This window comes from Melospiza georgiana, chromosome 2, assembly GCF_028018845.1.
Source record: "Melospiza georgiana isolate bMelGeo1 chromosome 2, bMelGeo1.pri, whole genome shotgun sequence".
NCBI classification, from domain to species: Eukaryota; Metazoa; Chordata; class Aves; order Passeriformes; family Passerellidae; genus Melospiza; species Melospiza georgiana.
This window is the reverse complement of record NC_080431.1, coordinates 45,283,356-45,309,247: the sequence shown is the minus strand read 5'-3', so window position 1 is coordinate 45,309,247 and position 25,892 is coordinate 45,283,356. Positions and strand designations below refer to the sequence as shown.

At 35.7% G+C, this 25,892-nt stretch overlaps 1 protein-coding gene across 6 annotated transcripts in view; it reads right to left on the bottom strand.

Moving 5' to 3' along the window:
• The window catches only part of PCDH9 (protocadherin 9), a 671,931-nt gene that overhangs the window by 486,404 nt on the left and 159,635 nt on the right, over positions 1-25,892 (bottom strand). Inside the window, exon 3 of one of the 6 annotated variants that reach the window (XM_058045086.1) lies at positions 4,483-7,659. The exons of the other annotated variants lie outside the window; for them this stretch is intronic. Within the exon in view, the coding sequence (XP_057901069.1) occupies positions 7,639-7,659 (21 nt within the window). The 3' untranslated portion in view covers positions 4,483-7,638. Of the gene's footprint in view, positions 1-4,482; positions 7,660-25,892 lie in introns of those variants that run through there. 6 annotated transcript variants of the gene reach the window in all.

The following is a 25,892-nucleotide window of genomic DNA, read 5'->3' as shown; positions in this document are numbered from 1 at the left end:
AATTAGTAGTTATAAAGCTAACATAGCTAAATACGTGACACTGCAACAGTTCACTTTCTATTAGGAGACAAAATTTATGAGCCTATCTAAAGAAAACTATAGCCGTTAGGAATTGATTACAGACTGAGATTTGCTGTAGCTAATCAAAAACTGACATATTCTTGTTGAATAGGATAAATGGCCATATAAATTAATTTCAGTATTTTCAGGCAGAAGGCAACATGCCTAAATACTTCTCTTGAATGTTAGCAAATAAAAGAATGCAAGCTGAAATTAGCTTTTCTCTGCTAATAAACCAGGATACAGCTGAAGCATCCTATACAGTAAGATCAAACAGATTTATAATATTGGGCATTGGATGCTAAATTGCATCCACAATATAATATATACACTAATATATATATATATATATAATGGCTTCAACAGATGGCCCAGGTCAAATCTAACCCCAAATCTAAAATATCATACAATTTAGGAAATCCACATATGATCAAGAAATATTGCTCTAGACCAATATACTGTACTTTTGTAAAAAGAGCCACTGCAAATTGATATCAGACCATCTGTACTGTTAGTTACTACAACTGGAAAGCCTGAATCTACAGCTGATGACTCATATATTAGCTTTACCAAAACTAAGCATATGAACTTTCAAAACTGTATCAACAGAGTCAATTTACAATGAGTCAGCAAACGGCAAGTCCATCAAAGAATCAGCAAGGGAAATAACAGCTTTACTGATTTTAACAGAAGAATTTGCTTCCCATTTCTTCGCAAACAATGATACTTATTTTTTTATTGTGCACTTACTTTAACATGCTCAATAATGACAGTTTCCAATAGAAAATTTCTCAGAGGTACCCAGATCTTGACAGATGATTACATGCCAAATGTTTTTATCCTACACAAAGCAGGGTAATGGATGGTAAGTATAGGTGCAATGGTAAAAGGATAGGTGCAAAGCATTAGTATGCATGTGCATATAAGTGTCCATACATGACATGAAACTTTTGTAGCAATTCCATTAAATGCCAAAAAAGTCTTCTAATCAGATGTTAAATACCAAGTAAAAAAAAAGAAAATCTGGGACACGTAGGATGTTGTTCTTTAGTAAACTTCGATTCTGAGGATGAAAAATTGAGATTTGTCATCCTCTTGTACAGTGACTAATGAGCTAATAAATTTACAGACAGATGAATATAGAATTCTTGATTTCTCTTTAAAAAGGTAGCTACAGCCTAAAGAATTATTTTAATAAAATAGAGAATACAGTAAAACACAAAAAAACCCATAAATACTGTGAAAGGACTACGTTTTCAAGAACTCTACCCAACCCTCATAAATGTAAATGAGACTGTTTACTGTGGTACCATTACTCATGAGTATTCTCTTTTAGTAAAGGCAATTTTTTTAAAAAAAAGTAATTTCTAAAAGCTGCGTATTATAAATCCTTTCACACATGGAAATTGTAAGGGATTATAGATTGCAGTCCATGTTATAGTAAGAAAGAATTATTATCCTTCGTTACTTTGAGCAGGTAATTTTATTTCTTTCTTCTCCCCTTTCCTTTCTTATTCTTCACCTATGAATCCTATTTTTCTTGTAAGCTCTTTGAAGAAGGAATTATTTATATTTGTAGTTTTATCCTCCAGCATTGACTGGGGACTGCAGAAACAATTGCAATGCAGATACAAGAAAGGGATGCCGAGGTAGTCACAGCTGAAAGTGTCATACCTACTCTATTGTTAAAGTTACCTGTGAAGATGCTTCTTGGTTTGGAGCTTGTGCTCTAAAGAAAACTGATCTTCCTTTTGTCAAAGAATTCCTAATGATTTCTAATAGTTTCTAGAGTTCACTACAGACTTACTTCATTTATTGTCCTTATCACTCCATTTCTGTCTTCACTTGCCTGCTTTCTGTCCCTCTTCAACATATTGTTACTGTAGGAGGTATTCACACTGTCTAACTTTAGTCAACTAATTTAGGGCTCTGAATCACCCTCTTTGAGTGCCTACATCTCATAGAATATGACTATATATGGAATAGACATTTTTAAACTCAGGTGTTCTAATATGTACTTTTTCAAACACCCAAAGTAGCTTGGCCTAGGTGGTGTTAATATTCCAATGCATAAAGCAGTTCCTGACAACAGTAAGCAAATTTATTAAGTGACTGGTTTACAGGTATTTTTGTACTAGCTTGGCATCGCACTTTCCTTTTTTCTCACCTAGATTTAATGCAGTAATCACACTATCTGTAGCAAAGCATAAAAGAAAAAAAATTAAAGAAGATTAAATGCAAATAGTATCTACTAATGGAATTTACTAAAATATCCATAGAATTTAAAAAGCAAATGCCTGCTCAATAAATTGCTGCATTCAGCCAAGGAGGCTGCAGCTGTGAGTAAGACAGTACATCAGTCCCACGCCTAACCACATCTTGACCTTTCTTTTGAGGCTGTCAACAAAGGTGCCAATTAGAGCAATGATTTAGAGCAACACATTTTGCGTTCTGCTAAACACAACTGTTACCAAGGGGACAAAGATCATGCATTTTGCTTAATACTGGATGCCTGATTGGCTCAATACAAATCTTCCGCTGACAACCACTTTGGTAAGCCTCAAGATGAGAAGTAGGTAAGTGCACCACCCACATACTTTTCTTTTGATCTCCTGGGACACAGAAAAGCTTATACTGTAAATATCTGAAGGATTTCCTGGCATATTGTTGATTTTGCTCAGTTTATCATCTCTCACACACAAACTCAATCATCTAAGAAATCACTAAATTCTTTTTGTATCAGAACAATATTAAACTATTTGTTTCCATATATCACAACTAATATATGGCCATAAATTATGCATCCTAATTCAACATATGGAGAGCTGCAATCCAGATATTCAAACTTAGCTTCTGAAAGCCTCTCCTTCAACCAAGCCATAAGAAAAGCCTTAAGCAAAATACAAATCAACTATCAAATTATTTATTTAAAGAATGGTAAATGAGATAAGGTGATGAGAGACAGAAAAGGAAGAAATTTTTTCTGCCTCAGTTGCAATGTGAATGCATGCAATTTTGATAAAACTTAGAGAGGCAAGATGAAAACAATGTATAATTGAATACAAACTGCCCATAGCATGAAAAAATAAGTGAGTTATGTACCCAGAGTAGGGAAAAGACTATGATACAGTCTTAAATATAAGTATAAATTTTATCTTGGAGTTCCATTAGCAGGATACATGTTGATGATCTCACCAACAACATAATATAAAGACCAAATATCTATTTTAAGTGTGCAAGAAAATGTTTAGCTGACACAAGCACTCAAAGAATTACTTAGAAATGATGTGTGGTTCACTAAAATTAAAAAACCCTATATATATAAAACAATTACTCTTAATTCATATATATCTAAAGTTCAATTAAAATAAGTGGAAGTAGTTTTAGTCAATACAACACCATTTGTCCATCCCAATCAGATGCTTCCCACACAGCAATTTCTATGAACTGATCATCTAAGGAGAAGCACAGGAGATGGAATGACAGAAGACATGTGCAAGCAGGTTTTCAGTACAAGTATTTCAAACTGAATCTGTATTAAGGCATACTGACTGACATTCATGATAGGCCGACTTACTTGGATCTACCAAATCCTGGGAGGTGGGAAGAACTTATATAACATACACTACTTTAAATCTCATATTTCTCAGTAAATGTTATGAAAAAAACTTCAAACATTGGGCTAAAATTTACCAGGCAGTTCAGAGATGTTTGCATGCAAACTAGCTACTGCTACATTAAAATTCTTTTACAGTTAGGCACAGGATTAACAAGTTTCTTTACCAGTTGTCTCTTTTTTAAAATAAGTACTATGGCTTTTGGGGGGTGGGGGTGGTGATTTGGGTTTTTTTTTGGTCTTATGGTGAGAAAAAGTGTATTGTGTAACAGCAAGCTATGATGTAACTATGATCAACACTTCTGTCTGTACTTTAAATCCTTAATTGCTTCCCTAAAACTAGTCTAGGAAAAAAAATCAGTACCTTGAAAATACACATAGTTTTGAAGCTATAAAAGGAAGCCAATTGAACTGATATATTTTTTAAATTTTGAAGTATAAACTTTATTGCTTTTCTCTTTGGGGATCTTCCTCTCCCTCTGCCTCCTGGAGCTCTAACTTAATATTGCATGAACAGAACTATGTTATACCTGATTAATGGAATGTGAATTGGAACCTAAAAGTTAAAGGCCAATCTGATTTCACTGTTCAAAATCAATAAAATCTGAAATTTAACAAAAACCAGATGAACAACTAAAACCAAGTCAATGAGTGAAGCCATCACAGCTACCATTTATTTTAAATGACAAGGTAGGTAACTTGTATTAAGTTTCCTACTAAAGACTTGCCTTTAAAATAAAAATATTCTTCATTCAGTAGAACAAGGCTTTTACAGAACTATGGAGATAAATACAACTTTGAAATCTTCAGGCTAGAGAACATTTTGAATTTTATTTATTCTTTTTTGGTATGGCTTTACAATAAATGGTCAGTAAGAGCTTGAGAATACAACACAAAAGTTTGCAATACTGTATTTAATTTCGATAGGAAGGAAAAGATTAGTATTTCCACTGATTCAGCCTTGGGTTCCATACCAGTTGGGAAAATTCAAAGGAGGCACTCTGAGAGTTATGTTTTCAAAAGTCAAGTTCTATGAATGGACAGTATTCATATACCTGCTGATGTTTACAGGTTGTTAATGATACACCAATATACTTAAAAGAATACTTGATATTAAAGGAAATAATGCAGACATCTTGTGCATAGGCACGATCCAAGTATTTTGTGAAATCTTTGTAAGTATGGAGACGGAAGTTTCTTTTATTAAGATTCAGCTAGAAGAGCATTTTCTTGTCTAACAGATAAATGACATGATACCTTATATGTCACCTGTCAAATACTTGATTTGATAGATTCTCTATTTCTCAAAGTCACATTGGTATGGAAAACAATGTTTGAAGTTAATGTAATAATTAATGTATCTGTCCATCTAGCTTTAATGTTTTCAGCTGTTTTCTTCTGGGACCCATATATATTTCTGCTTGGAGAGATTTGACTGGATGGTTTAAGGACCATGGTTTGTCTTACATAAAAAAGTATAATTAAAAGTGTCAGGAGAAAGTCAATGTCTTTGAAAAATAGAGTGCTGTCATAGAGAAAACAAAACAAAAAACAAAACTGAAACAGAACAATACAAAAAAGCAAAATACCAAGTGATTTGAGAGTGTTCATAAAAAACAGCTTTTCAACAGTATTTTTGTCATACTTGGACGAAATCTGAACTCCGCTTTAATAAAAACAGAATTCCTGTTGGTTTTTGCTGTTATGATTTTCAAGTGATATTTTAAGATATAAATAGAAAAATTGCATATATTTATGTCTCTGTGATTGTGTATATGTGGAAAATCCCCAGTAACAACAGCACCAAATTGCCCCCTAATCAAGTTCCTGATCAAGTATAGGACAGCTGAGTATCTTACACATATACTTCTACGGCTGTAAACTTCAGGTAAAAAAAAAAGAAAGAAAAACAAGCCTAAATTCAGAAAGGTTACCTTCAGTGCCTCATAATTCTATTAGTTTACTTAGCCTAACGAAAAAAAAAAAGCATAATTGCATTTTGTTTTATATGAAATTGAAATGTAGAGGTACCAAAACCATACCACCCAATCCTTCTCCCAGTAGTTACATAAACCCCTGTGATTCAAACTTGATGTCTTTCTTGTCACAGATTTCAGGATGAAACTGGACCTTTCAAATAAGCAAGTATCTTAGCCAATATCATCCTTGACAATTTATTCCCATTGTGATATTTCACTTACTATCTTGTACGTTAAAGTAATAACTATTGATACCACTCCTCAGAAAGAAGTCATTGCTTGGGACTAACAACATGGAAGGATGGAAAGTATTAAAACATTCTATTTGGAAAATGCAGTGTCTCTTATCCTGCTACACTGGGGAACGTAGGAGGATGCACAGCCTTTTAAGGAAAGTAGAGAAACAAGAAGCTTGTCTGAAAATGGGAAAATCTAAATGTATTCAAATCAATTCTTATATAGGTTCTAGAGAAAAAAGAAAAAAAAAATCCCCAAAAGAAAGAAGTACAGATTCTTCCCTGAATTGTTACAGTGATACAGGTTTATTTCAGACAGCATTTAAATACTTATTTATTGATATATTTTATCATTATGGGTTTACACGAAAAATAGTGGGATACAGGCTTTGCATAGTGAGTAACAGCTTCCCAGAGGTGCTGAAAAGTATTCTGTGACATTCTCCCAAATGAAAAAGCACCATTGAAAAGATATATATTTATCTCTTAATACTACTTGAATGTACACACATTTCAAGAGATATATTACTCCACAGCAACTGCAAAGCACAGATATTTTCAGTATGAAGCCAGCACCAGGCACAGTATTGTCACTGTTTTCCATGTGTATTGTTTCCACAAAACTCCGCCGCCAATCATTTAATGCTATTTTCTTAGGTTTGGTAGGCAAACTGTAAAAACTGACATAACTTTTTATTAGGTGGCTGCTTATTTTGCAAATCTATTGTGAAAAGCATTCAGCTTTGAATTGTTGCAGTGAGCTCATACTTTTGCTATAATTTTTTCCCTCTAAATTAACTAAATGACACACAGTATTGTTTCTATTCTTATATTTGATGCAGAAGTGCCATTAATATAACAATATGTTCACTAATAGGTGTGACTATACATTTTATGGTCCATCTCTGTCACTGTCTTATTTTGCACAAGCCCTGTGGTATTTTAGAGCCTTCAACAATTTAGTGAGAGCACCAAGTTTTCTTCCTATTCTTCCTTCAAATGAGAAACTCTAAATTTTCGATTGTGCTATATTTTACCGGTACTTTTTGTGTTGCTATGAATTAACAAAAAGGTCACAGTGGCAACTTTTTCTGTTACTCTCCTATAATTCCGCATCCTACATTTTACTGTATCAAAGCAGCTTGCTAAAGGAAAAAGAATATATGTAGTATAAATACTCTTATACACATAGATATATATTGTGCATATATATATATATATAGATATGTATGTATAATTGGTCCATAGATAGACAAAGATTATATTTCATGTTCTGTCCTCTCAGCTTATCAGGCACCAGCACTAGTTATTGAGGAGTTACTAACATTTTCATAGGCTTGTTCACAAATTAAATACTTAATCCCTGTTGTCACTGTTAACTGGTGTCAACCTGTGCTCCACCCAAAATAGTTTGGATTAGGATTGGGTGGACTACGGTATGGAAAATACAGGATTTATGTCAGATAAAACTATGGGAATATCACAAGAAGTTCTAGCTTTCCTTATAGTTCCTTTACCAAACAGGTAGGGTCTGAGTTGCAGGTGTCTGATCACACTTCCCACCAATATGTTCAGGATCTCTTTTAGTGTCCATTCTGAGTTCAAGGCAGTGGCATGCATCTGTGCAAGGTGTCCCAAGCAGTCTGAGGAGCCTTCTCTGTGCAAGCAATCTTCTTGGTGCAGAAAGGTGGTGAGGTCTGTTGCATACTGTAGGCAGTCAGGGTTGGTGAAGCACACATAGACTCTCTCAGGGAGAGGATGGAGAACACTTGAGAGAAAGAGAGAGAGATACCAGGAAATAAGCAGGCCTAGGGGAGGTCAGGACCTATAAAGCCTCAAAATAAGTTTGCCCTTCCCCTTTCCAACAAGAACTTTAGATATTTCAAATCCTAAAATATCTTGGTTCATATCAGATTGTGAAAGAAAGTCTTGAAAATTAACAGCTGTCTAGACCATACCACTAGTTTGCCTTTTCCTTATTTTCACACAAAGTCTGAGGTGTAACAAGTAGACTCATATATTCCTGTCTATTTGCAATGATTAAATTCCTGGTTTTTATGATTATCACCAAGACAATTCTCAGAACTGCCGTGTTAAAACCTTGCTCCCATCTTGATTTTGAACGTGTCTGCCCAACATGATGAATTAATTAGTTTTCCATTTTCTGTCCTTAATTTCCATACTTGTGGTTGCAAACAGGATAGTTGTCTCTCAAATATTTAGCTTTAATTGTGAAGGCAACTTGGCCCTTGACCTTGTTAGTGTAATTGAATAAATGTGGTGAGAACAATGTTCCTCTCAAGAGATTCAGTCTCCATCTCAAGTTAGAGGCTAAGTAATTTTGGGATAGGATGCAAAATGAAGCAAAACTTTTCTCAAAGATTAAAAAAAACAAAAAATACATACTGTCAATTTTCACTATAGCAAAACCTCAATGGCAGGGTGCTTCAAGGCATCATACAAGGACCAAGTGCTCGAAATGTATTAAGTAACGTCAAAAAAAAAAGTGAACAGCAACTTGGCAAAATTTACAAATAACAAAGAAATATTATTAACCAAGTCTAAATAAGACAGGAAATCTGAGAGAAAATTGACTCAGGGTGGCCATCTTAAAAACCCACCAAAAACCAACAAACCACCAAACAAACAAACAAACCAAAAACAAAACAAAGAAATCTAAATGTGTAACAGATTATTTGTCTTATCAGAGATCTCACTTACTAGCACTATTTTAGGAAAAACACCTGGGTCTCACTGCAGACAGCTCAAAGAAGAGTCCTGCTTGATGAGCAGCTGCAGTCAAAAAAGCACATAAAATTTTCAAATACAGAAGAAAATGAGGTGAAGAATAAGAAAGAAAGAAAATATGTCATTATATGAATCAATAATTTTCCCTTCTCTGGAATAGTGTGAAGTACTGGTCACCCCACCACAAAAAGATATTACTGTATTAGAAGGTATTCAGAAAAGACTGATTGTGATAATTAGGCACATAGACAAGCCTTCATAGGAAAAGACTGAAAAAACTGGAATTGTTAACCTTAAGAAAAAAAAAATAAAAGATGAATAAGGAGGGATATGATGAAAGTATAAAAATGGTAAGTGGCAAAGAGAAAATAGATCAGGAGCTTCTGTAGTCCTGCGTCTCATAATTCAAGAACAAAAGGACACTAAGTGAAAGTGAAAAGCAGAGGCTCCAAATCTGATAAAAGAACATACTTTTTAATGCAGCACATAATTAGATTATGGAATTCAATGCCACAGGATGTCACTGATGTCAAGACTTTACCAAGACTCAAAGAAGGACTTGGCACATACAACTCGTGATATTCTTGGGAATTTTATGCTAACTAACTGTTAAAAGGTTTTGAAAGAGAGATTATGTGCCATATTTCATGATTTAAAAGAAAATAATTTAAAAAATAATTTGGAGAAAAGTTCCCTCTAAGTGGATATTCCCATCTCTTGCTGTCTGATTATTTTGTTCTTTTCTTTGCTTCATATGTTGGCATTTTCTCTTGAGACATCTGGGCAGTCTTGGTGGGAGGCTGTGTAATAATGAATAACTATTCTGTTCTAATTACTATTATCCCAGTCCTACCCCACTATCTTAGTATCTCCTATAAAATCTTAATATTAGGACTTTGGGCTTCCCTTTTGCAGAATAATTGTCTTATGCTCTATTGTATTCCACTCCATTCCAGTTAGCCAACTAGATTTGTCACCCATTGTCACTTAGTATAACCATTGTTGTAAGCTATATAGCATTGTGCATGTGTTTGGAGCAACTGTGAAACTTCTAGATGCAGAACCAAATAAATTTTTGCTGTGACAGCTATACAATTGATTCTGTGTGCCCCAATTGTCTTCCAGCCCTATCTTAACCTCCAGCCATGCTACTGACATCTTGCTTCCCATCCTGCAGCTGGAAAACATATGCAGTGTCTCTAAAATAGAGGCACTTCAGTTTTTAAACCTCCTATTCTCCACAGCTTACTTACCACATTTTTCTCCTTTCTGCCTGCCTGGCTGCTCAGAGAGATAAAGTATTTTTGTTCCCATTTTTGTTATTATACTATTTCTTTTCTAACTCATTAGCTTTTTCTTTAACTATTTTTTTTTTCTGTATGAAGGCTTTCAATGCAGGTAAACAATGACAGGCATAAGCATAAAAGAACTTCTCTGATCAGATGTGTTAAGTGAAGACCGAACCAAAAATAGGGTGTGAGAAATACTTGATAGAAGCAGGATCACAGATTTTGAACATCATTCTCAAACAGGTATTCCTCCCTCTGTTATAAATTTCATTACATTCTCAAAGCTGGAAGGGATAGAGGCAGGAAGAAAACCTTTAAGTACCGACCTATGTAGCTAGCAAAATACCTGCTAAATTCTGTGAGGTTTTGGGAGTAGCTACAAAGTAAGTGAAGATATTGGGGGTGGAGGCACAGAGAGCAGCTGTGCTCATAGGGCCAGCTGGGGGGCTGTACAGGCCTTGAAAAGAAGTTGAATTCAGACAGTGCTTACAAACTGGACACCACAGGGAGACTGTGAGGATACCAAGGGATAACACCTGGAAGAAGAAAGGCAACCCCAGCTGAGCTAAGATGTGACTAGCTACTACACAGAGACACGTGGTATATTTTTTCTCCTTCTCTTCCCCAACAACTTCCATCCCGTAAAGTTTTCAAGATTCAATGTGGCAGGTTGCCAGATAATCTCATTAAAGTTCTCCTTCCCACAAAAGGCTAGATCTTTGAAGGTCCCTTCCAACCTGAGCTGTTGTGTGATTCTATGAATTGGGACTGTATATATTAGTACACTGCTTTGGCACTGACTATTTTCCTGAACTTTCATATGCATGCCTCACAAACAAAACACAGTCCATAATTGTTTTCTCTTTTTTCTATTTTAGGATAAAAATATTAAAGTAGCAAAAAATGGGTAATGTTCTAGCTCTCACAAATTGAGCTGGTATATCACACACAATGCTACAAAACACCATGCAGATTAGATATTTGTGTTGTCTTTGGGACATCCACTGCACTTACCATATGGTTTAGATATGCCTGAGGGTTTACAGCTAGTTTGCAAGACTGGTTTTAGGCTGAGTTCAATCCACAGGACATGTACTGAGGACACTCAGGCATAAATATGCTACTGTAGTACAATATTCAATAGCCAAAGAGGAGAAGCTGGATAGAAACAGTAAGGAATTTAATTTTTAAAGTCTAGAAGAAATGGATCCTATATTATGTGCGATAATAAAAAGCATGATTACTTTCTAGTCTACAGGAATACGAGAGTTTTTTTCCAATCTTTGAAAATTTACAAACACCAACAACGAATAATTAGTATGTTTATTGTTCTTCACCTTTTAAATTTTTAATACTTAATTCTCATTGATTGCAATTCTTCACCATGAAACAAGGAAATACCTTTAATCTGAAAGGCATCCACGAGCAAAATAGTGCACTGTATTTTTTAAGTACAACCTAAATAAAAGAAATACCCAAATTATGCACAAATACTGTATTTTCAGCCATATTTTGCCAATTTTATTTTACTAAAACTCATCTAGTTTTAAATTATCTTCCCTCTTGAAAATTCATATTTTGAAAAGAAGTAGGAGACCACCTGATCAGGAAGAGCAGATTTACCTAAATGATCATTATTTTGCAACAAAAAGTCACAAAAAGTTTTCACCTAGATGTTTATGCTCCCTTTTCAAGTCTGCCAGTCTTCCTTTTGAAGTCCTCTGTTCTGAATATTTTCACCACTTAAAAAGCGTGCCCTGAAGTCAAGAAACATTTCTAATACATTTACTGAAAACCATTCTAACAAATATGCTTTCCCCTTCTTAGCAAAGAAAAATAAATGTCACCCATCTATTAAAACACAACATAAAATGTCTCATTATGGTTATGCAAAACTAGGTTTCCCATATTACCTCAATCATGTTACACAATGCATGCTATCTTCCTGTTTTGCATAGTGAAGCTAAACAACATTTTTTTACCTTTTTTCCCTTATATCTTGTATTAGGTCTGTGTTCTTTTGTTATGAATTGTGTCTGGTATAGACAAATACACTTCTTTTACCATTAAAACAATTTTATCTTGAAAATTTAAGTCAATTAGATTAGACAGAAATGTTCATGGAATGAAATATGGATGGGATAGATTTCAGCATTTTAGTTAAAGGGGCACTTTGTTTTGTGTCCTGTAGGGCACTTTTTTTTGTTTTCTGCCACTGTATACTTGATAATGAGCTTTGGAAGAAATACCAATGAATACCATTCCATCTGCTTCCATTATGGCAAATGTCTTTTAAAAACGGGAAAGAGAATTTGTGCCTATTTTAAAAGACACAAATTAATGTGCAGAATGTTATAAGACCCATTCAGTTCTTCTAAAAAGTGAACCTTCTAAACCTGGACTTTCACTTACCCAATTACAAGTCAGGTTTCAGCAGTAAAGGTGAAACTAAGAGACCTTCTTGAAATAAAGGCCTACTGAGTTTTATGCTCTCCAATCTATTATGACTTTATCTATTTATCAAAGAAAATAATATTCAGTGCTATGCAGAGCTCACAGGCTTGCATGAAGCTTTCTCAATACCTTATTTGAGATTTGGCATACGCGACGCTTTATCCTCAATCCAAAAGTGATTTTTTTCTGTTCAGTGTAGAGATTGAGCTATGCTTAATGGTTTTGAATTGGTTTCCCTAAGGCTGAAAAGCTCCTTTTTTTCTTAGACATTTCAATCAGGAATGGTGTGGTTGGAAGACACCAACGGCAAAGTACAGCTTTTTTTATTCTGCAGTTTTCATGAGAATACAAACCACATTTCCATGAAAATAGTTAGGCAATCAGAAAAGCTTAAACATATTTAATATTAAGTCTAAACATAACTAATACCTAACTATAGTTATAAATGTAACTTTCACTTAACATTTGTATATGGTATGGTTTATGCACCCATGCCTTTAAAAAATAAATCCTAAAATAAACCACAGAGTCCCAGCATTAGCAAAGATAATAACAGATTCTCTGCTTCTATTGTCCTAGCATAAATTTACCTCTGGGCATTACTGCACAGAACAGAAGCTGCTACTATTCCCTTTGTCCACATTAAAATTTTCCAGTATTAAGATATAGGTAATAACCGATTTGTAATGGCTTCCACAAAACCACTCATGTATCAAAACCAGCCTCTATTCAGGATTCCAATGAGAACAAGAGTCCAGATGTGCAACCCTCATCCATATAATTAATCCAATGATATTCACTACCTAAATATAAGCAAGCAATTACTCAAGTGAGGTGTTTGTAGGATGAGGCCTGAAATTGTTGATTTTTGTTCTTAGCCAGTAGTTTATGCATGCATAACTGTCAATTTTTTTAATAATTTTAAATTTAAAATTCTAAATCCTTTTACATTTATCCAGGGAGGTCAGTTTTGGAAGTTTTAGGTTTATAAGGGGAAGTTCTAATATTATAAGGGGTATTACAGAGTGGTCATCTTTATGCCATGCAGTGGACAATTACTACATAAAATATCTTGGGTTTTTGTTTCCCCTGAGATTAAAATTGCTAGTAAAAGGAATTACAAAAATGCAAAACAATCTCTGAGCCAATAAGACTTTTATAAACCACTGTGGGATCACTCTTTTCCTTAGTTCATGAAATTCAGTGGATTTTTAGTTCATGGTAACTGGAGTTCTCTCTTGAACTATTCTTCTTCATTTCCCTTCTAATCTCCCAAACTGTCAGTGTCCAGACGTAAGAACATTTTTTTTCCAGCTCATTCATTTCTTCCGAAAGATCTCAAAGTACAAAGCAGGCAATTATTTATCCAGAGATGGATGAAAGTGGACACTATTGTCACATCTCTAGTAAGTTTGCAGACAATACTAAGTTGGTGGGAGTGTTTCCTGTTGGAGGGTAGGAAGGCTCAGCAGAGGGATGTACAAAGGTTGGATCCACGGCTTTAGGTGAATTGCATGAGGTTAAATATGGCAAAGTGATGTGTCCTGCTCTTGGTTCACAATAATCTCATTCAGCCCTACTGTTTTGTGGGTGGATGGCTGGAAATCTGCCCAACAAAAAAAAAACTTGAGGCGCTGCTTGTGCCCAGGTGGCCAAGAGGGCCAATGGCACCCTGGCCTGTATCAGCAACAATTTGACCAGCAGGACCAGGGCAGGGATTGTCCTCCAGTACTCGGCACTGGTGCAGCCACACCTCAAATCTTGTGTTCAGTTTTGGGCCTCTCACCACAAGGACATTGAGGTGCTGGAGGGTGTCCAGAGAAGGGCAATGAATCTGGTGAAGAGTCTGAAGCCCAATTTGTACAGGGAGCAGCTGAGGGTACCAAGGTTGTTTAGACTATTAAAAAGGAGGTTCAGGGGTGAGCTTGTACTCACTACAAGTACCTGAGAAGATGCTGTAGCCGAGTAGGAGCTGTTCTCTTCTCCCAGGTAAAAAGCAATAGGATAAGAGAAAATGGCCTCAAATTGTGCTGGGGGAGGATACCAGGAAAACATCTCAGAGAAAAGGTTGTCAAGCACTTAAATGGGCTGCCCAAGAAAGCTGTTGAGTCACCATTTCTGGAGGTATTTAAGACATGCAATTACAGACATGGCTTAGTGATGGACTTGGCAGTGCTGGCATAACAGTACAACTCAATTGTCTTAAAGGATCTTTCACTCCTAAATTATTCTCATTCTGCAAAGTTCTAACACGGGATGAAGGAATAGAGAGTCCTAAGCATTTTACAGTCTGATTTTTTTTCAACATTTGGAGGGAAGGTATATTTGGGGTATAGATATTCTGTCCTCCACTCAAGCTCTAAAAGAACTGAGACTCAGAATCATGTAGTCATAAGTATTCCAAGGGAATTAATCTGTTGGAATTGTAGCTATTTGTGTAAAATTATATAATTCTGATTAGTTATTAAGTTCTGCAATTCCCACGTGTTAACACAGGCTGCAATTGCCACATAGTAAGTTAAAAGCAAAATGATAAGCTGTCTGCTGTAAATGAGATGATGGCTGAAGACCTGAGAGCTAGTATTTGGCCAAATTGAAGATCTGTATAGGACAAACACGGCTGAGAAATAATTTTAATCAGTAGTGGACAATTTTTGACAGAGAAAATAAAAAGATGTTATCGATCTTGTCAACCTTGTCTCGCATTCTCCTTAATTACTATGGCCAAATTAGAAATAGTATCTTCTATTAAATTGTTCATGCCAACCAAATTCCCATACAGTTAACTCCAAATAATGAATAGCCTGCAGGACAACCTTTATTCATATCTTCATACATTTTTAACAATTTTTTCCAAAACAGTGGTTAGGATTGTGACTCTCGGCCTTAACAGAAATCAAAAGCAGGTGTATGTTGTCCAAAAGAAAATATTAGAATTTAGTTGATTGGTTATTTTGCTGTGTGCTACTTCTCTACCAATGTCTTCTAATGTCTTGGGCAGTTTACAGATTTGGTTTTCATTCAAGTGAGGCATTTGAAGTGCTAGGCTGGTCCCAACATTCTGAAAATAATCTATAGCTGTTCCAAGCTACTTCTCTAATGTCCTAATGGGCAGTATTTTGGCTTTGCAACAGCTGTTGGTCTATTTAGACTATATGTAGTGATCTCCTGAAAAACGTGGCTTTATAAAGGAATCAGTGAGGTACCTATAACAACTCCTTTTTCAACAGGTCTAAATACAACATTGAAACACTTTTACAATAAAACAATCATCGTTCACTCTGGGGTTTTTTTTTTATATATTCACCAACTTGTAATTTGGAAAATTCTGTCTTTTTTTTGTATTGGGAATTTAAATTTAGCCTATTGCCAAAGAGAAATTAACCAGAAGAACTTCACATGAATATGAAGTAGACAGAAAAAATCTCTGAATGAAAGTATAGAAAGATTAATGAAATGCATACATCAGAGAAAGCAGCATGCAAAAAAGCAAACCCTGTTAAGAATTTATCTCTTTAGCATGAAAAATATTTATACTTCTCTCCTCTAACCTGTAAGCAAGTTATTACTAATAAAAATATCCACTGATACTCACAAACTTAAAAAAATTATAATAAAAAAACAATTATAAGGAACGATTTTAAGGAATAGAATTACTATTCAAGCGTTGTTTGAGAAGGCCATTATTTGCTATTTTTAAAAGTAGTTTACCTGTACCCAAATATCTATGGCAATATATTAAACATCCCCCAAGTGACACCATATGCACTCAATGTGTCATTCTCAAGGTGTTCTGCTGCCCTCAAAGAAAGTAAAAGCATTTTAATAAATAATCGAGGTACAAAATCACATTTCACTTTGAGGACACTTTTCCTACTACTTTACTCTCAACATAGAAGAAGATGAAGAATGGTCCCTTCATTCAAATAGGGGTCATTCCCCATGTGCCTGTAGAACAAAGGGCTCCATTGGAAATAGTAGCAAGAGCTCTCCCTCTGCCCTCCCTATTCAACAGAAAATTTTACTGTGTAACCTTCCATAGGGTAGAGGAAAGGATTCGTGAGAGTGAATTCTCTCAGCTTGAGCATGTAAAACTTATTATTACCATGACAGAAATCTCATTTTCCAAGCATACTTTCTCCATTGCAGAAAACACAAGTTTTAAATGCAGATGCAGTCAAAATCTCATTAATGACTCAGATCAAGAGCTGCCATTGATCATTAAAACATAAATGCAGTGACTTCTAAATCTTAAAATGACACAGTAGCTGTGCATTTTGGGAAATGAGAGGAACTGTGACTATAATATAACAATCCATGAATATTTTCTTCCTGCTGTCTAGGCATTGCTGAGATTTTCTAGGTAATATGAAAAGAACAACATAGCCTTTATATGACATTTACAAACTATCTGTTAAAAAAATAGAGAAATAGTACGTATTTTTCTTAATGTCTATCATACTCTGCTTTCTTGATGTGTGTGTGGTTTGCTTTCATTCTGAAAAGAGTTTCTTTAAAAAATACTTTAAAAGCTTCTCTCCTTTCTTTTTAAAACACAAGATTTTGTGACTCTTATTCTAAACATTATCTAAAGAAGCAAATCTTACTAGAATACAAAGTTTGAAATACAATGGCAATTTTACATAAAAGAACACAAGCCACCACTTGCTAGGATGGATTAGAATGTGAACTGGGCACCAGCTGTAGGTAGTGGCCACTAGTGGGACTCACTGTTTTCTTCACTTATCTTCACAAAAAATGCTATCTGGCAATTAAAGATATGGAGTTAAATAAAAGCAAAACCTAAAAAAATTATGTAACAGAAAAGAAATCTGGTTGTCAGCATCTGAGATTCCCTAATATTGATAAAAATAAGCTAATCTCTATTTCAAATTTATATTTAAATCCTACATATTTAATGAGAATTGAGAATGATTGCAACAAAGTCTCATCTCATTAAAAAAAAAGAAGAGGTAAAGAAAAAGAAACACATAAAAGAAAGAAATAAAACCACAAAGAAAAAAAAAACATAAAAAAAGGAAAACAAAAAATTCATGGGTAAAAGTATTTTCATTCTAAATTTCACACATAAAGCCACAATTTGGAACAGGTGTTTATGAAACCTTTTCAATTTCCTGTGTTATGCAATATGTGATCTGATTGAAATAATAATGAATCAAATAATTGTAATTGTACCTAGAATGACTCTGTATTGCAAATGAGTTCTTTGGGAAGTCAATGAGAATTACCAAGTGACAATGCAAAATCTCTGTGACAAAAACCTGCAGCTGGAATTTTGCACAGCAGTGATGCTATTGGTCTAAGGGGGCAGAATTTAGAGGAAAGCCAAGCACTTCCAAATCAAAAAAATGTGAGCATGTGGTGGGTTGACACTGTCAGGACACTAGGTACGCACAAAAGCTGCTCTGTCACTCCCCTTTTGATCTGGACAGGTGAAAGAAAATATAAGTGAAAAGCTCATCGGTTAAGATAAGGACAGCAAGAGATCACTCAACAAATACAGGCAGGATAGACTAGAGTTGGGGAAATTAACCAAATTCATCGCCAGTCAAATGAGAGCTGGATAATGAGAAGTAAACCCAAATCTTAGTGACATCTTCCTTCCTCACCTCCTTCCTTTATACCCTGATCTCTATGTCCTCCTAATAGGGGCTGATGTCAGTGCTTCTCCCTCAGAGGGAGAGCACCTCACACTCTTCCCCTGCTCCACATGTATCTATCCCATAAGAGACAGTCCTCCATGACATTCTCCTGTGGGAACAACTCACACAGGATGCAGCTCTTCAGCATCTGCTCCAGCATGGGTCATTTCCACAGGGTGAAGTCCCTCAGAATAAGTTGCTGGCACGGGACCCCCATGGGACAGGCCACAAGTCCTGCCCGCAAACCTGCTCCAGCGTGGGCTCCTGTCTCTCCATGGGTCCACAGGAGCCAGGAGCCTCCTCCAGCACAGGGTCACAGCTTCCTTGGGGCATCTGCCTGCTCTGGCATTCTGCCTTCACCGTGGGCTGCAGGGGCACAGCTGCCTCAACTTGGTCTTCACCGTGTACTGCAACACAGTAACTTTTTACTCCTCCTAAATAGTTGTCATAGAGGTGTTACCACCATCACTAATGTGTTTGGCCTTTAATCAGCAGTGAGTCCATCCTGAACCTGGCTGGCACTGGCTCCATAGGACAGAGGGAAAGTTTCTTGAAGCTTTTCACTGAAGCTGCCACTGTAGCCACCCCCACTATCAAAACTTTGCCCCATAAACCCACTACAGGGAGCAAACAGCACCCCTCCCACAGGTGTCAGCCATACACCTCAGAAAGCTCACCAATTCTCCTGCCAGATGTGTTGAAATGTCATTTTAAGGAATACTCTAAGGTAAACTCCCTCCACCACAAGTCCCAGTCTCTACAACAGGCATCTCTCTTAATAAATTACCAGTTTGGGTTTTTTTAACACTACACTTTGGCAATGTAAATTTTACCTTTTTTTTTTTTTGTATTATTCTGTGTTAAAGAAAGACAGGAGCAAATCAGGCCTCAAAAGTTGCTCTTAATAAACTCCCTACAATGTAATAGGCTTTATCTAGTTTTAAATGAAAAGCAGGACACAAAGGGTAGGACTTGGGGAGGGGGGGGGAATATCTTCGAAAGGAGCAAATAAATGTAGAGTCATGAACAGTACTTATCTAGCCACTCCAAATTAGAAGTCCCTCCCTTTCTATTTACCTCAAACTGAATCACAGTTATTATTTCAATATATTTCCAAGAACAAGTAGTGTGTGTACGCTCGAGGGCTCTGTACCGAAAGACTAAGGAAAAACCGACAACAAGCTGCAGATTTATGATGCATGAATAAGGCAAATGTTTGTCACATGGCTGAAAAAGCCTCTCGTCTCCTACTGCTAAACTTGTTTAGCTGTTATTCAGTATTTATCCTTTTTCCTTGCAATCCAGAAAAACAGGAAGATCCTTGAACATCCTCTCAATTTCTTCTTGACTATGTAGGTCTTTACATACCTATCAACAAGCCACAGCCTCAGGAAGCTTTCTGTCTCTGCACACCAAGGAATATTGGCATGACTAGCATAGTAATTCTGTTTCAGGCATTTGGCTTAACCATCTTCATTGCAAACAAATTGCTTAATGGCTTTGGGTAGCAAACACATACGGAGCTGTGCCAACAGATAGAGAAATAGCTGAGTAGGTATGGCTTATGATCATATTTATTGGCATTGCTTTTAAAACCTCTTCTGAATCATCATTTGCATCATCATCTAAGTCTGATCTCTTTTGTTCAGCAACTCAATGCTTCTTACCTGTTCTAAACCAAAAAGAAATCAAAAGTCAGGACTCGCTTCCTCCATTCAAAAGCTTGAGATTCAACAAAGCTGTGTAGGAAGAAATTCCTTACTTTCATTACCAATATAAATGTAAGGAGCAAAGCTACATAGAAGTAGAGGAAGACAAGGAGCAGTTCATCTCTCAAGAACGTAAATACATAAAATGACAAAATCTGGCAGCACACACAAGCACCACAAGACCAAATCCCTTTGGGCTAAAGTGCTTCAAATATTTCTATAAAGTAGCAGAAATTGGACAGGAACTCAGGTAAACCTCTCTGTGTATGGCAAGGGCTGAATGAATATGCATGGAATTTATAACAAAGTGATGCATTAAATACTATGTGAGAAAAAATCATGCCTTTGAAACATGGCACAAGTACAACAGTCCACCTACTTTTTCATACACTGCAACAATTAATGCCATTGTGCATATTTTATTTTGAACATCTTGCCATTGGTGGAGAACTTACTTGCTGTTTCTGTTAGGATAACCTCATGAATCATAGAAAATTTCCTTTACATATTCTTGTTTACTTACAGTACATGTCAGGACATCTGACTTTGCCTGAAAATTGTACACAAAATACAGCTTTCATGATCAGAAATAAAACACTAACTGCAATAAAAACTCAATCCTACAACACAGCAAAATCTTGATGATTTTTCTTGTATTTTTTATATATTGGTGGATTTTTTTGGCATCTTCACAGCTGAATGGCCATGACTACTGATTGTGCTTTTAGCCACTCACCTTCACAGCTGCAGCCAATAAATCCACTGGCCTCTGAATTTATGTTTTAGAAATAGGTTTTATTTCTTCAGGTGGGTAGGTACAAGTTCTGCCATACAGCCAAACACTTTGTAGCACAGTTTCTACTGTTTCCAGCAGTGACTACAAGAAAAAGTACTTAATGGCTCCTTCTGTGCAGCCCTAAGGAAGAATGGTGAGCCAGCCTAGCTATCAACTTAACTAGGTCTGTGAGCAAACTTAGAGATCAAGGTCAAATAAAAAAATTAATTAATTTAACCCTGCTTAACAGACCAGTCAGTTCCACTGTCAAGGTCTTCCCCTAACTACCACTTTTTTCTCTTTTTAACTGCCTTCTGTATTTGATCCACCACTGAAAAGTAAGCTTGCTTTTTCTTTTTTTTTTGTTCACTCTTTTTTTTTTTTTTTTTTTTGTTATTAATGGTATTTTTCCTACCAAAATGAAAAAGATCCAGTAAATCCATATCATTACATATGGACTTTAATATATATATATATATATATATATATATATATATATATATTGCATGGAAATACAATTTTTTATGAAAAATTTTCTCGAATATTTTGAATATTTTTGAGGACTAACTAATATGAAGGTCTCACAATAGATATAGGGCAAGGATACATGTCTTGAAAAAATTATTCCAGAATACTTGGTGATATGTATTCCAAACTGGACATATGCTTCTGACCACTGACTTTTAATTTCTGTCTATACGAGGAAGGAGACCTTCTTTGAGTGAGTCATCAAAAAGTCAGCACAGTTTTCATCCTGACAACAAACATCTCTCCAGTGTAAAGAAATTAGCTATTGAAGAAGTCTACAGCAGCACCAAATATTTTAAGTTCACATGGCAAAAATACAAAAAAAAAAAATAGAATCACATTTCTGTTAAATGTGTAGTAACTGCTGATTTTTCAGTCTTGAAATTTGCCTAGACGATTAACAATAATTAAATAAGTTGGTCATGCTTACTCTGTTTTAATATTGGTTTAGGTGTCCAGAGGAAAATAGCTATGTTTAACATTTAAATATCAAACACTTTGATTAAACATTAGTGTGTTAAACTAATATTAAGGAAAAATGAAAAGGAGTTCATAGAACTGACCATAAGTCTTTTGGCTTGCAAGTGCGAAACACACTTTAAAATTTGGCATGTAGGCATTTTTTCAAAAAGTAGTTTGATCCCAAGGTCACAAACAAGAATTGTAATTAAGAAGCAATATTTCTAAGTCTGTACTTAGTGCTGGGCTGTGCAAAAAGATGCATGTTTACCATCAGAAAGAATCTGCAGGATTCTGACTAAAATCAGGTATGAACACAGCAGCTTGAAGAGTCAGGACAAAGGGTACTCAGCATCAAATCACCACACTTTCTCAAACAAATTATTAATTTACAGTCTTTGTATTCTCCTAGAAATCAGTGGAATTCCCTCAGAGAAAATATTGAACTAAGCTTCTCAGTCAAGTCTGCCATTTTATAAATACATTACAAGTTTCCTTAGAATCTACTAGGTGGGGTCTAAACAACTTCTACACCTTGGAGCCATTATACTTTCTCTTAATATTAATCCTTCCCCTTTCTTCAGAAATAATATTCTCTATGAATAATTTATAATTGTTCAGTTCTATTTCTCCTGCAAAACCCCATAACAGTAGTTTGAACTAAAAAAAAAAAAAAAAAAAAAAAATCTGCAGGGATTTTCCTGACTTAAAAAAACCCCAAAAAAACAAAAACAAAAAAAAAAAAACCAAAACCAAATTCAAACACCACCAACAAACAAACAAACAAACAAACAATCAACCCCCCAAAAAACCCAGCAACAACAGAAACCCCCAAAATACCCCTCAAATATGTAGAATTCAGATTTTTAATGATTTGGTCATTGCAAAAAAAATCCAAAGAGTTTTGGATCCCCCCCATCCCCTAAAAAAAATCAAAACAAAGCAAAACCCAAAACTAAGTGAAAAACACTCCCTAGAAACCAGCTGTTTTCCATTCTGAAATGCTACAGGGATTACAGACAAGGATTAACATCAGTGGATGGGGTGCAAATGTAAAAGCCTACACATTTGTTCATTTTGTATCCTAGTTGCAAATTATCTAAGTGCAATTTCCACTGTATTAAGGAGACAGCGTATAATGCTTCTAGCTTTCAGTCAGGTTTAATAAAGAGAAACCCTTCCACTGAATGAACAGTACCCCTTGGCTACTTTTAAAATAATCCATTGAGAATAGTGCAATATTCCATACATTTATTAAAAGTATTATGTTTCCTTAAGGAAATACCCCAAAGAAACATTGCTCACTTTTTTCACATATATGGAATAAAAATGCAAATACTCCAAGTTTAGAGGTCATGTGTTTTTGTTGGGGGGCTTTGAGGCTTTTTTGGCTTTCATTATTGACAACAGTAAAAGGATTGTTTAAGACTAGCTGTGTCAGAATTTTGGATACCAAATGTGACAGGCTCTGCAGGTGTACAGTGCTTTCCTTATTGATACAAATTGAATCTGAACATAGCAATTTATTCAGCAAATCAAACCAATCACTGCACTGCAGTTTTCTCTTTCAGCTCTCATTTCCCAACCAAGCACTCTTAACCACTTTGCTACAGTTTCTTTACAGCAAGGTTTCAACTGCCATTAGATGCTGTTTTACGGTCAGAGTATAGGGGTTTAAAAAATTTTCAAAGACTGTTATGTTGCCATTAAGTGCTGCATCATTCACACCTATTCCATACTAGTTGCTTGTCTCCAAACACACTTCCATTAAACATATTTCTCTTCATGTTACCCTAGAAAAAACTCACCATTGCCATCCCGTGCAAAGCATCTAAAGATCTTGCAAGCAATTTTTTTTCTAATACACTGTAAATATTTGTCCTAAGAACAAGATTATCTCAAATCCTTCTTTTTAATTATGAATTATAGTTTAAAAAGAGGTTCTTTAATGCATTTGTGTTGTATGTTATTTTGTTAAAAGATATTTAAAGCTGACCAGTCCTCCAAAATAATCAAAAAGATTGAAGAATGAAAATTAATACCAGATTGCCCAAAAGATAAATTAGGAAAGAGAAGGAACCAAATCAGGAAGAGCAAGGCAGACAGCTAAAGTGGGAAAAAACAATCTTACTGTGTTGAGCCAATATATAACCCTGGATTAAAAGCTAGCCTTGGCAAGGCTCAAATGTGAAGATGCTCACATTGGGCAGCCCAGACCTGCTGCTACCAGAGGTTGTTGCTATGGTGACCAGTGACAGTCAGCCAACAGTAAAATGAATTTACAAAAAATAGTTAGGAAATACTGAAAGGAAGAAAGAAAAAGGACAGGAAAAGTTTGGCGTCCCTAAGCAGATGCACAGTTCCATTGTCCACTGCTTGCCCTACTGCAGTGGCGGAATACATCACCAAAATGGAGCCGAACTTCCACTTTACCTCCATGATAGCTGAAGGATATTCCTGCCTCCATGGGTTTCTAATTGAAAGAAATTATTGTTTCATTCATGCTACAGCTTTTCAGTGACTCAGCATTCCAGCAAATTCAGCTGCCTCTGAAACCTGCATGGAACTGTTAGCTCATTGTTCTCATCTAAACTATTTAGAGGAAGCCTGGAGTGGCCCATTTCTGTCTTCTGCCTTTAAATCAGCCTGGGGATGGTTCCATCCTGACATGTAAAAGGTTTCTATGGATGAAGTATTTGTCACTGAAACAAAAGGTTTTGGAACTTTACAAATCTACTGGAAAACTCAGTTGATTTCTTTTTTCAAACAAAGAATAAAGCAGAGACTGGCTGTTTTAAAAGCAAAATCTGCTTCAGAGAAGGCTAGCTGAAGCTGCAGTCAGTGGACCATAAATCACAGTGCCCATGCCCAGCTGTGCAGCACTGCATGGAAGAAAAGGTTTTGGATGGCAGTGTCCCTCGGCGATAGCTGCGGGACTGTGTGCCAGAGAGGTAGTTATTGTTGTTTACTTGCTGTGCTATCAACGTGGTATGCTAGAGAGCACACTTTTAGGAATCAGCATGTGTGCATTGTATTATCTTATCTTGCACAAAACATTGTCCCAGACCCCTGGAAAATTCCTGCTAGAGTACTGTCAGAAAGAGATAAAAATGAAGTACTACATCTGTTACAGCTGAAGTGCTGAACTAGACTTCCCTACAAACATTTTTTCCTAAGATTGACAGTACACCATGATCAAGAGGAGGAACAAGAGAACTTCGTACTGAGCCCTCAAAATCTACATGGATATCTGTGTGCATGTGTTTTCCAGGCCTAAATGGCATGAAGACGGGTAGAGGTGAAAAAACTGAGATAGAACAAACATGGAAGAAGTTGTTATTTTTAGAGAATAAATATAGACAGAAGCATTTTCACAAAATATGTTTTTACAGAAATAGCAGGCACAGCCAAAGTTGAAGAAATTGGCCAAATTTGTCTCCCCTTTCAGCCCAAGGAACATGAGGGTTCAAGCCACTTCACTCGCCCTTTTGAGGTCATGACTGGGGAGAGTCACTTAGCTGTGCCCTGATTTGTTTCCTCCAGAGATAAAATGGAAAATACAGACTAAATCAGCCTTTTAAAAGTGCTTTCATATTTAAAGAAATGAAAAGTGCTAAGTGAGTGGTAAATGTTCCTTGAGCAGATTAATACTTGGATGATCAATATACATTATGAGACTGCTCTTATTCATCATATTTCCCACAGCTGAAGGAATTCAAGAAATAATAATATAAAGATGACAGCTGGTAGAAATGCCCTTAGTGAAAGCTGCCAAATTTTCTTGAATGCAGGGGGAGCTGTGTTCTCATTTGCTTACACTTCAGTGCAACTCATACAACATGAAATCAAAATGATGCCTTTCATCTGAATCATACTGCCTTTTTATACTGATGTGTTGTGTTGACTTAATTTCAATATTTCAGTACAATTGGTTTTTTATTGTTTTTGAAAAGGACACAATTTAAACCCAAGTCATTTAGCTACTACTCATAATGGGAATTCTTCTGGTACTTTCTTTGAAGAGCTTCATGAAGGCTTTGACCTAAAACCTGGTATTAAGCAAAGAAAGAGAACTGAGATCACAGAGTTCTCTTTTGCTAGATCCATGAAAACAAGTCCAAACAGATATCATCAAGTTACAAGTTTCAAAAGGTTATATGCATTCAAAAATAGGGCATATCTTTTTTTTTTTTTTTAGGAAGCAGACTTCAGCTACAAGTATATTAAACATTCCTACAAGCACAAGCAAGAAAAATAATATTCTAATTATTTGGAAAGCAACTAAGCAACTTGAACAGCTTCAAAATATTTTATATTTTCAAATTTTAGATTTAAAACACTCGATCACAACCCTGTCCACAAATACTAACAATATT